This window comes from Oncorhynchus kisutch, linkage group LG12 (genome assembly GCF_002021735.2).
Source record: "Oncorhynchus kisutch isolate 150728-3 linkage group LG12, Okis_V2, whole genome shotgun sequence".
Lineage (NCBI taxonomy): Eukaryota > Metazoa > Chordata > Actinopteri > Salmoniformes > Salmonidae > Oncorhynchus > Oncorhynchus kisutch.
In genome coordinates this window covers 8,652,570-8,665,780 of record NC_034185.2, presented here as the reverse complement: position 1 = coordinate 8,665,780, position 13,211 = coordinate 8,652,570, and the positions used below count along the sequence as shown (strand labels likewise).

Sequence of the window (13,211 nt, the reverse complement as noted above, 5' to 3'; positions counted from 1 at the left end):
GTAGTAACTGTAGCCGTCAATAATGTTGTAGTAACTGTAGCCGTCGATAATGTTGTAGTAACTGTACCTGTCGATAATGTTGTAGTACCTGTCAATAATGTTGTAGTAACTGTACCCGTCAATAATGTTGTAGTACCTGTCAATAATGTTGTAGTACCTGTCGATAATGTTGTAGTACCTGTCAATAATGTTGTAGTACCTGTCGATAATGTTGTAGTACCTGTCGATAATGTTGTAGTAACTGTACCCGCCGATAATGTAGTAGTACCTGTTGATAATGTTGTATGCCTCCTGGGTGCCGATGATACAGAGTGCGTTGACCGCAGCGTAGGTGGGAGCCAGGTGGGCAGCTTGACATGGACCTCCAGCAAAACCCCCAGTAGGACTCTGACACCGCGCCAGGAACTTACACACACTGGAGGGGCAGAGGGCAATGTGAGTTACACACACACACACACACACACTGGAGGGGCAGAGAGGGCAATGTGATTTACACACACACACACTGGAGGGGCAGAGAGGGCAATGTGAGTTACACACACACACACACTGGAGGGGCAGAGAGGGCAATGTGAGTTACACACACACTGGAGGGGCAGAGAGGGCAATGTGAGTTACACACACACTGGAGGGGCAGAGAGGGCAATGTGAGTCACACACACACACACTGGAGGGGCAGAGAGGGCAATGTGAGTTACACACACACACTGGAGGGGCAGAGAGGGCAATGTGAGTCACACACACACTGGAGGGGCAGAGAGGGCAATGTGAGTTACACACACAAACTGGAGGGGCAGAGAGGGCAATGTGAGTCACACACACACACACACTGGAGGGGCAGAGAGGGCAATGTGAGTTACACACACACTGGAGGGGCAGAGAGGGCAATGCGAGTTACACACACACACTGGAGGGGCAGAGGGCAATGTGAGTTACACACACACACTGGAGGGGCAGAGGGCAATGTGAGTTATACACACTGGAGGGGCAGAGAGGGCAATGTGAGTTACACACACACACTGGAGGGGCAGAGAGGGCAATGTGAGTTACACACACTGGAGGGGCAGAGAGGGCAATGTGATTTACACACACACACACACACACACTGGAGGGGCAGAGAGGGCAATGTGAGTTACACACACACTGGAGGGGCAGAGAGGGCAATGTGAGTCACACACACACACACACTGGAGGGGCAGAGAGGGCAATGTGAGTCACACACACACACTGGAGGGGCAGAGAGGGCAATGTGAGTCACACACACACTGGAGGGGCAGAGAGGGCAATGTGAGTTACACACACACACACACACTGGAGGGGCAGAGAGGGCAATGCGAGTTACACACACACACACACACTGGAGGGGCAGAGGGCAATGTGAGTTACACACACACACACTGGAGGGGCAGAGAGGGCAATGTGAGTTACACACACACACACACACACACACACACTGGAGGGGCAGAGGGCAATGTGAGTTATACACACTGGAGGGGCAGAGAGGGCAATGTGAGTTACACACACACACACACACTGGAGGGGCAGAGAGGGCAATGTGAGTTACACACACACTGGAGGGGCAGAGAGGGCAATGTGAGTTACACACACACACACACTGGAGGGGCAGAGAGGGCAATGTGAGTTACACACACACACACTGGAGGGGCAGAGAGGGCAATGTGAGTTACACACACACACACACACACACACACACACTGGAGGGGCAGAGAGGGCAATGTGAGTTACACACACACACACTGGAGGGGCAGAGAGGGCAATGTGAGTTACACACACACACACTGGAGGGGCAGAGAGGGCAATGTGAGTTACACACACACACACTGGAGGGGCAGAGAGGGCAATGTGAGTTACACTGCAAAGCAGATCACATCGTCAGGGGGAACACACAAAATCCTAAAATACTGTTTATATTGTAAACTGAAAAGGCAAAACTAATCTCTCCAACAGCCGGGTACGGACTGAGACAGCCTGAAAACAATCTGTGATGTTTCTGAGGTAGGCATATGTACTTCATGATAAGCCCATCATTGATGACCACGTACTGGGCCTATATGTCATGTATCCACTAGAGTAGGACTATTTCCCCCAGACACTTGACCATAAAGCACATCAATGACCACAGAGAGAAGATTGAAGCTACCCCCTCTAGTCACAATAGCACATGGGGGGGAAAGAGTATCTAATCCACACTTTCCTGCCAGTCTGCCCACTCTAACCTCCCCAACTCAGGCTACAGAGCCTCGTGATGGCCCAGGGCAGTGGGGGGGGGGGTTGATGGCACAGGGCAGTGGGGGGGGGTTGACGGCAAAGGGCAGTGGGTTGGCTCGGTATTACAGTACTGAGACGAGCACCAGTGGGTTGGCTCGGTATTACAGTACTGAGACGAGCACCAGTGGGTTGGCTCGGTATTACAGTACTGAGACGAGCACCAGTGGGTTGGCTCGGTATTACAGTACTGAGACGAGCACCAGTGGGTTGGCTCGGTATTACAGTACTGAGACGAGACGAGCACCAGTGGGCTGGCTCGGTATTACAGTACTGAGACGAGCACCAGTGGGTTGGCTCGGTATTACAGTACTGAGACGGAGATAGGTGTTGTTTTACAGGGTCAGACATAGTAGTATGATAGGTGTTTTACAGGGTCAGACATAGTAGTATGATAGGTGTTGTTTTACAGGGTCAGACATAGTAGTATGATAGGTGTTGTTTTACAGGGTCAGTCATAGTAGTATGATGGGTGTTGTTTTACAGGGTCAGTCATAGTAGTATGATGGGTGTTGTTTTACAGGGTCAGTCATAGTAGTATGATGGGTGTTGTTTTACAGGGTCAGTCATAGTAGTATGATGGGTGTTGTTTTACAGGGTCAGTCATAGTAGTATGATGGGTGTTTTACAGGGTCAGTCATAGTAGTATGATGGGTGTTGTTTTACAGGGTCAGTCATAGTAGTATGATGGGTGTTGTTTTACAGGGTCAGTCATAGTAGTATGATGGGTGTTGTTTTACAGGGTCAGTCATAGTAGTATGATAGGTGTTGTTTTACAGGGTCAGTCATAGTAGTACGATAGGTGTTGTTTTACAGGGTCAGTCATAGTAGTATGATGGGTGTTGTTTTACAGGGTCAGTCATAGTAGTACAATAGGTGTTGTTTTACAGGGTCAGTCATAGTAGTATGATAGGTGCAGTTAAATGTGTAGTTTTACAAGGTCAGCCACAGTAGTGCTCCAGGGATGCTGTACATTAGGGTCAAGTGCCTTGCACAAGGACAGAGTTTTCACCTTTCGGGTATTTTCCACTCTAACCGCTAGACTACCTGCCCCCCAACACATCCACAGTATTCATTCTAAGGGCAGTGCCAGCCGGTGGGTTGGCTTGGCATTGCAATGCTGAGACAGAGGCTAGTGGGTTGTCTTGGCTGGCATCACCGTACCGACTCTGAAAAGACAGAGGCGGGCGCCAGAGGTTTGGCGAGAATAGAATAAAATGCATTCTAAGGGCTGTAGGTTGAGAGGCTGTTTGGCCAGCATCAGGGTACAGAGTAGGCTGCATGTACCCGCAGTAGGTAGACAGTGATGACCAGTAGGTCTGTATTATAGTAGGGCAGCAGCTCTAACCAGTCATCATTTGTACACTTGCATTTTGTTAGGGTAGCGTGGGTAGTGTAGCGTAGTGGGTGGGGCGACCTTGTTCCGGAGGAGCCGCAGGTACTGCAGGATTTTGTTCCAATTAGGCACCACACCTGACCAACTGAGCTAATTGATCAGTTCAGTGATTGTCTAAATTCAGCTGCGCTGTGTTACAATACTCGGCAGGGTAGCCTAGTGGTTAGAGCGGTGGACTAGTAACCGGAAGGTTGCAAGTTCAAACCCCCGAGCTGACAAGGTACAAATCTGTCATTCTGCCCCTGAACAGGCAGTTAACCCACTGTTCCTAGGCCGTCATTGAAAATAAGAATTTGTTCTTAACTGACTTGCCTAGTTAAATAAAGGTAAAATAAATACTAACTGCACTAACCATACTATTTGTGACATAAATTGAGTATATAGTATGCTTATTGGATATAGTTTCCAAAAGTTCCCGGATGTCGTACAACATTGATCAAAATACGAAGTATACAAGCAGTGGAGACTATTTCCGTGCTATTTGGGGCCCATAATGCAATTCTTCAGGAAATGGGCGTGGCTTCACATCGTTTTCAGATTTGAAGAAAAATGGCGGAAAATATGCAGCAGAAGTCCGAAGACAGCGGATACAAATTCATTGCTTTAACTAATTATGAAAAATGTTAAGAAAATGTTAAGCGATGTAATGACTTTTCAAATAAGTTACGTTGGTTGACAGTTTGTTAGCTACGCTAGCATCATGAACCGCATATCATTACAGCAGTTGGTTGTACGTTCTGGTATGTTCGCCATCTACCTAACGTTAGTTGGCTACTAATACATGGAACTTAGTTAGCATATAGGTAATATACTGCTAACTATCTAACGTTTATTGACATGATTATCCACGTCATTCTTAGCTTAGCTAAGTGGTATAGTCATTGTGTATTCTCAAACAGACATGGTTTAATGAAGTCGTAAGATGTGTAGCTAGTCATTTGTTATGCTAACAAGCTAGCAAGATGTTGCATAGCAACAGCAGCAACTTCGAGGTAGACAGGCGAAGCGCTAGTACACTGAAAGATACCGTTCGTTTACAGTATACTAAAACAAAGTAATAGTAAATACAGTATGTAGTATACAGTATGTTCGTATGGGTATTCCAACACATCTCTGGTCTTCCAGGTCGGTTGAATTAAAAACATGAAGTGACTCCAGGACCAGGAGTAGCCTACCTCTAGTGTAGCGCACGGTTGCTGTACTTACTCTGAGGCGATGGCGGTGGGCACAGGTTCCTCCAGCAGCTCCAGACTGTGTAGAATCCAGTAGCACAGCCAAGGCCTGCTGGCGTCCAGACACTAGTAAGGATAGGGAATACAGGCAGCCAATTTTAGAGTACTGGGACAAAACTAGGCAACAGCTGCACAGGCCAGTGGAGATTAATGGAGGGGGTTAGAGTCTATCGTTACTCTGTGCTTTGTGGGAAATACTAAATCACGCAGTACATCGGCCTACCTCATAAGCGTCGGAGAGATGACGTAATCCTTTCTTCAGGTACTGGTAGTGCTGGTCCCTCAATAGAGTGGGCCTGAGGAGACAACACACTGAAGATCAATAGCCCAGTAGGCCTGAGGAGACAACACACTGAAGATCAATAACCCAGTAGGCCTGAGGAGACAACACACGGAAGATAAATAACCCAGTGGGCCTGAGGAGACAACACACTGAAGATCAATAACCCAGTAACACTAACCCAGTGGGCCTGAAGAGACAACACACTAAAGATCAATAGCCCAGAAACACTAACCCAGTGGGCCTGAGGAGACAACACACTGAAGATCAATAACCCAGTGGGCCTGAGGAGACAACACACTGAAGATCAATAGCCCAGTAGGCCTGAGGAGACAACACACTGAAGATCAATAACCCAGTAGGCCTGAGGAGACAACACACGGAAGATAAATAACCCAGTGGGCCTGAGGAGACAACACACGGAAGATAAATAACCCAGTGGGCCTGAGGAGACAACACACTGAAGATCAATAACCCAGTAACACTAACCCAGTGGGCCTGAAGAGACAACACACTAAAGATCAATAGCCCAGAAACACTAACCCAGTGGGCCTGAGGAGACAACACACTGAAGATCAATAACCCAGTGGGCCTGAGGAGACAACACACTGAAGATCAATAGCCCAGTAGGCCTGAGGAGACAACACACTGAAGATCAATAACCCAGTAGGCCTGAGGAGACAACACACGGAAGATAAATAACCCAGTGGGCCTGAGGAGACAACACACTGAAGATCAATAACCCAGTAACACTAACCCAGTGGGCCTGAAGAGACAACACACTAAAGATCAATAGCCCAGAAACACTAACCCAGTGGGCCTGAGGAGACAACACACTGAAGATCAATAACCCAGTGGGCCTGAGGAGACAACACACTGAAGATCAATAACCCAGTGGGCCTGAGGAGACAACACACTGAAGATCAATAACCCAGTGGGCCTGAGGAGACAACACACTGAAGATCAATAACCCAGTGGGCCTGAGGAGAAACACAAGAGTGTAAATCTATACGTGTGCATGTCGTAATGCTTGTCGATACAATAGTGAAAATGCACAAAGACTCTGGAGTGGAGAAAAAAAACAGAAGAAATTATCTATACATGTAGCCTACCCACAACATGGTTTAGCCAGAGTACCAGTGTGTTTGTGCCATCATCACAGCTCCGTGTCACTCGTTGCCATGACAACGAGCAATGGAGCAGGCTAGAAGTATAAACAGATCTGGGACCAGGCTACGTTATGGTTGCTAATGCTAGCTTAACACAGTTAGGATACATAAACCGAGGTAGCACACATTCTAATATAGGACACAAACAAACATAACACAGTATACACACACAGAGCAAGCTAAATAAGTTGGGGTACCTAAAAATTATTTATTTTTTTACTTTACCCTTTACTTTATCAAACACACATTATGAATACGGTTGGCATTTTAAAACTATAGAGACTTAGAGTGATTTCTCAGCAGAATTCAAAATAAAATCATCTCTCTCCTCTCTCCCAGTTACTAACTCTCAGCTCAGTACTGTTGATCTGCAGGTGCCAAAGGTGACACTCTCACTTCCATTCCCCTGCTTTAGACTGTGGTGTGTGTGTGTGTATGTGAGAAAGAGTGTGTGTTTGTGTGTATGACATCAGACCCCTGACACTCCTCCTCCTCTCCCAGTAGGGGGGGGGGGACAGAGAGGATAAGAGCCAGTACCATTCAGTACTGAGGATTAGTCACGGATCAGTTGGCATATCATTATCACAGAGTCACTGTACAATTATAAAATCCCGACACGACAGTAATCTCACACAGACACACATATTAAAGCATCACAGTAGTTTCATAGAAGGGCAATACCACAGTAATGGACATTGACTTCAAAGTTGAACCATACAACTCCATGCACAAGTAGTACTTATAAACAATTTACAAAAACACATTTACAGGAACAACTGTGTAGATGAGGTTTGGTACCAGAATTACAGTAAAATCATCCCTCGGGTCCTTATACAACCAGGTTTTTCTAAAACTTAAATATCTGCTCCGAATTATGATTTAAAGATATCTGCAGAATGAATGGAGTGTCAGCTAATAACATGACCCCATCGAGATTTTTTTTAAAATCTATTTTGGATTTAACTACCCTAAATTAAGTGGATTTACACCCGGTAACAGAATTGCAGTAAGTAAATTATACAGAACAAAATTATAAAAGCAACTATTTGAAAATATTTTAACTTAGTTGCAGTTTCTATAAGGAAAATCAGTCAATTGAAACGAATTAATTAGGCCCTGATCTATGGATTTCACATGACTGAGAATACAGATATGCATCTGCAGGTCACAGATAACATTTTTATTTTTATTTTTTTAGTAGAGGCGTGGATCAGACAACCAGTCAGTATCTGGTGTGCCCACCATCTCTTTCACAGAGTTGATGAGGCTGTTGATTGTGGCCTGTGGAATGTTGTCACACTCCTCTATGCGAAGTTGCTGGATATTGGTGGGAACTGGAACATGCTGTCGTGCACAATGATCCTGAGCATCCCAAACATGCTCAACGGGTGACATGTCTGGTGAGTACGCAAGCCATGGAAGAAATGGGATATTTTCAGCTTCCAGGAATTGTGTCTACACCTGTTGTAATTGGATACATTTTACATTGAAGTCTACACCTGTTCTAATTGGATACATTTTACAGTGAAGTCTACACCTGTTGTAATTGGATACATTTCACAACTAAGATTAGATTTGACCCGTGTTACATTTAGCCTGACACGTTCAAAGCTAATTGAACCGCTGAACAGTAACGTGCTTAGCTATGCCGCTGCTAAAAACTCCAGGCTTGAAATAGTAAAAGTTCGCACATATTTATGGAGTTGATAAAAAAATAAAATTAAAAGTAGGAATGGAAAGCTGGGAACCCAATCTTTTTAACAAAGGCCATTAAACCTGTTATTGCAAGAATTGTTGTGCATTGACTGCTTGTCAGAATGCATGTTTACCTCCCTATGGCACTTGTAACTTGAATGCGCCTCGAGATCTCTCACATAGAACACACCACAACAAGCCAACTAGATAAATAGATCAAATATTCTACTATGGAGCTGTCAGATTGGTCTATTCATTTACTTATTTAGTTTGCAGGGGAAGTCAAATGTGGACTGTCCCAGCATCTTCAAAGTGAACAGAAAGACGTTTTCACGGTCCATTTTTTTTGGGGGGGGCCGTGGCGCTGTGCCACAGCTAAACGACTCTAGCGGAAACACTGACTGAGATAAACGACTCCAGCGGAAACACTGAATGAGCTAAACGACTCCAGCTTTAAAACAGAAGGAGCTAAACGACTCCAGCAAAAACACAGAAGGAGCTAAACGACTCCAGCTTTAACGCAGAATGAGCCAAACGACTCCAGCGGAAACACTGAATGAGCCAAACGACTCCAGCTTTAACACTGAAATATTACGTGTTCCTGTGTCGTAGGTTAGAGTCCCAAACATAGGAAAACCCACTACTGTAAGTTGCTTTGGGATAAAAGCGTTGACTAAATACATGTTGACATACTCACTCGGTCATGGTGGCGAAAACAGTGGTGGTGCTTTGAATGGAGAGAAAAGGACAGAAACAAGTACAAGGAAGCAATGAAAACCCGCCGTGGAATGAGTTTGACACGCGATCTAGGACGTCATTCGGGACACGTCGGTTGGTCGGTAAGTCAGTCAGTCAAAGCGCAGACCGAGCCGCGCACCGCGCCCCAGACCGAGCCGCGCCCCAGACCGAGCCGGCCCCAGACCGAGCCGCGCCCCAGACCGAGCCGCGCACCGCGCCCCAGACCGAGCCCCAGACAGAGCCGCGCACCGCGCCCCAGACCGAGCCGCGCACCGCGCCCCAGACCGAGCCCCAGACAGAGCCGCGCACCGCGCCCCAGACCGAGCCGCGCGCCGCCCCAGACCGAGCCGCGCGCCGCCCCAGACCGAGCCGCCCGCCGCCCCAGACCGAGCCGCCCGCCGCCCCAGACCGAGCCGCGCGCCGCCCCAGACCGAGCCGCGCACCGCCCCAGACCGAGCCGCGCACCGCCCCAGACCGAGCCGCGCACCGCCCCAGACCGAGCCGCGCACCGCCCCAGACCGAGCCGCGCACCGCCCCAGACCGAGCCGCGCACCGCCCCAGACCGAGCCGCGCACCGCCCCAGACCGAGCCGCGCACCGCCCCAGACCGAGCCGCGCACCGCCCCAGACCGAGCCGCGCACCGCCCCAGACCGAGCCGCGCACCGCCCCAGACCGAGCCGCGCACCGCCCCAGACCGAGCCGCGCACCGCCCCAGACCGAGCCGCGCACCGCCCCAGACCGAGCCGCGCACCGCCCCAGACCGAGCCGCGCACCGCCCCAGACCGAGCCGCGCACCGCCCCAGACCGAGCCGCGCACCGCCCCAGACCGAGCCGCGCACCGCCCCAGACCGAGCCGCGCACCGCCCAGACCGAGCCGCGCACCGCCCCAGACCGAACCGCGCCCCGCTCCCGCTCCAGACCGAACCACGCCCCGCTCCAGAGCTTGGGTTTGTTTCGCAGATCAGACTTTCTGTGTAGATTAAGACACAGCGTAGACGGTGTGAGATATGGCTCAGAAAACATACATCAATCCAGGAATGAGAAATGCTTTGTACTCTGAATTGTCCCATTATCCCAACTGTTAACACAGAAGAATGTGATGGTGTTTTTAGTCTTTTTAGCAGTCGTTCAATCTTCTTGGTGTAACAGTTGGGATATGTTTTCCGAGCCATATCTCACGCCATCTCCGCTGTGTCATAATCTACACAGGAAGTCTGTCCGACCCTAGTTCAGCTGTAAGCAAGCAGGTCGGATCTACTGGCTAGAGTTTCTTCAGAAAGGTGAAACTTTAAGAACCCTGTAGACAACTTGTTCAGAAGAGTGAAATGTTAACAACCCTGTAGATAACTTTGACTTGTATGAATTCGTCTTACTCCCAGTATTTTATTGTATTCTCAAAATGTTCACACACAAAAAAAAGGACTACAACTCAGGTCTTGTAATATTTGGTCACATTTCAGGTAAAGGACATAGCCAAGTAGGATTCAAAGCAATGACAGATTATCACATACAAAACAAAGACTGTGATCATGCTGAAAAGCAGAGAATGAAGTCAAACGTGTACTTACTGTGGTAAGCTGTGTATCTGTTTGTAAACACTGACTACTTCTTGAATACTGCGTTCGACTTTTCTCTGGATAAAAATAAGATGTTTGAGTGAGACACAAATCAAAACTAAAAATGAGAGCTTTAACCAGGCATGAGAATGAAACTGACTGCATGCACACCTGTTAATTGTTATAATTTTTTTTTTTTTACATTATGGACGGCAGCAAAACACTAGAATTGGCTGTCCTTTCTTGACCATACAAAACAGTCTTTATCCAGAATGACAACATTGGAGCAGTTTCTCTCACTTCCCCCTGAGGGTGCACAGTTTTGTTCTAAGCAAGCACTGACAGAACCTGACTTAAGGGGCTATCAGTCTTTGCAACATCCATTTTTTGACTTATAAATTAATAATATGTACCCATTGATTCTTGAAGAATATAACTTCTAAATGCCTCATGAGTGAGTTCAACTGTGATACACCATCAGAACCCACAATAAGCTTGTTTTACTCTAATGTTGTTAAACAAATAAAATAAACACCATAGTCTCCCCCCAAAAATTTAAACTATCATTTATTTTGATATCATGGCTGGTCAATCCTTCCATCCATATTTATGTGTATACATTTGTGACGGATTACATTTCACCAGCCCAATCCCTCAACTTTTTAACGAACCGGGGGTGGCAAGGCGCTCTGTTACTGTTTTGTACAACCGTTTACAGCTTTAACTAATCAAGCCCTTGATTAGTTGAATCCCACGTGTCAGTGCTGGACTAGAACAAACAAAAAATGTGCGTATTTTGATAAACACTCCTTAGAATTGATAAGGAATGTATATTTTGACATAATGAAAAAAGTATTCATAGCATTTAAGATGTCTGCATTGCCAATCCACACCCTTGTATCGACTAATCGTCTTCTATTAAAAATCTTAGCCAGCTAGCTAGCCAGCCATGGAGTTAATTACATTACAGCTGCGGCTAATGCTAACTAGATACTCATGGTATACATCGTACAACGAAATGGTTACTTGCATGTTCATTCTCGACAATCCAACAATAGGAAATAGGAAAAAACGAACAATACGAACATAAAGTAAAATGGCAGTAGAATACAAACATTTTAGCTTGGCATGTCTCAACAAAATGCAAGTGATTTTAAAAGCAGGTAAAAAAAAAAAACACTTGTTTATGATTACGCAACTCATCACTTCTTGCCTCCAGTGTAGCTTGACAACAATGTTTGTTAGCCATGGCAGCTAACGGGGCTAATCCGGCCGTCAACTGGCTTAATTTACCTGTTCTACCGAAGTCACGGTCTCCACTCCGTCATCCGTGTATTTCTCCGCGGTGTGACATTCGCCGAAGCACCGTAACGGCGAGGATACACTTTCCATTATTGTTTTATGTGAGTTTGTTTAAAAGTGTACCGTTATTTCCCCCTATCTACCTACTTTTCTCTGCTTATCAACAGATGTAGTACAATCAGTGCTACACGGTCAGTTTGACAGTTACTTCCGGGAAAATAGGCGGGGTTTCCTAAGACATACAGCAAGTCGGATGGAACAATTGAAATCCTCGTTTGCTGTCATAATAGTGCATTGTAGTGAATCCTAAAATGCATGCATATATATATATATATATATATTTTTAAACTCAATCCAACCCTGACTTAATTAGAAATGTAATAAAACTGTCACTTGATTACTAGTTGACACATCATAAAACAACATGTATTATCCACAATTATAGGCTGGCACTAAGACCGCACTCAATGAGCTGTTCTCAATGAGCTGCAAACAGGAAAACGCTCACCCAGAGGCGGCGCTCCTAGTGGCCGGGGACTTTAATGCAGGAAAACTTAAATCGTTTTTACCAAATTTCGATGAGCATATCAAATGTGCAAATGTGAGGGAAAAAAACTCTCCCTCCACACACAGAGACGCAGACAAGGCTCTCCATTTGGCAAACCTGACCATAATTCTATCCTTCTGATTCCTGCTTACAAGTAAAAAATTAAAGCAGGAAGCACCAGTGACTGGATCAATAAAAAAGTGGTCAGATGAAGCAGAAGATGCTAAGCTACAGGATTATTTTGCTAGTATGGACTGGAATATGTTCCGGGATCCCTCTGATGGCATTGAGGAGTACACCACATCAGTCAATCAATAATTGCATCAATGACGTCGTCCCCACAGTGATCATACGTACATACCCGGACCAGAAGCCATGGATTACAGGCAACATCCATACTGAGCTAAAGGCTAGAGCGGCCGCTTTCAAGGAGCGGGACTCTAACCCGGAAGCTTATAAGAAATCCCGCTATGCCCTCCGATGAACCATCAAACTGGCAAAGCATCAATACAGGACTAAGATCGAATCGTACTACACCAGCTCTTACGCTCGTCGGATGTGGCAAAGCTTGCAAACTGTTACAGACGACAAAGGGAAGCACAGCCAAGAGCTGCCCAGTGACACGAGCCTGCCAGATGAGCTGAACTTCTTCTATGCTCGCTTAGAAGCAAATAACACTGAAACATGTATGAGAACACCAGCTGTTCCGGAAGGCTGCGTGATCACGCTCTCCGCAGTCACTGTGAGTAAGACCTTTAAACAGGTCAACATTCACAAGGCCGCAGGGCCAGACAGATTACCAGGACGTGTACTGCGAGCATGAGCTGACCAGATGGCAAGGTTCTTCACTGACATTTCAACCTCTCCCTGTCCAAGTCTGTAATACCAACATGTTTTAAGCAGACCACCACAGTCACCGTTCCCAAAAACACTAAGGTAACCTGCCTAAATGACTGCCGACCCATAGCACTCATGTCTGTAGCCATGAAGTGCTTTAAAATGCTAGTCAT

General features: G+C 46.6%; 1 protein-coding gene across 1 annotated transcript in view; it reads right to left on the bottom strand.

Moving 5' to 3' along the window:
* The window catches only part of fntb (farnesyltransferase, CAAX box, subunit beta), a 37,323-nt gene extending 25,427 nt beyond the window's left edge, over nucleotides 1-11,896 (bottom strand). The window contains 5 exon segments of the mRNA XM_031836805.1: nucleotides 269-415; nucleotides 4,889-4,980; nucleotides 5,138-5,210; nucleotides 10,365-10,429; nucleotides 11,646-11,896. Of these exon segments, the coding sequence (XP_031692665.1) occupies nucleotides 269-415; nucleotides 4,889-4,980; nucleotides 5,138-5,210; nucleotides 10,365-10,429; nucleotides 11,646-11,744 (476 nt within the window). The 5' untranslated portion in view covers nucleotides 11,745-11,896.
* Between the last annotated feature and the right edge of the window lie 1,315 nt (nucleotides 11,897-13,211).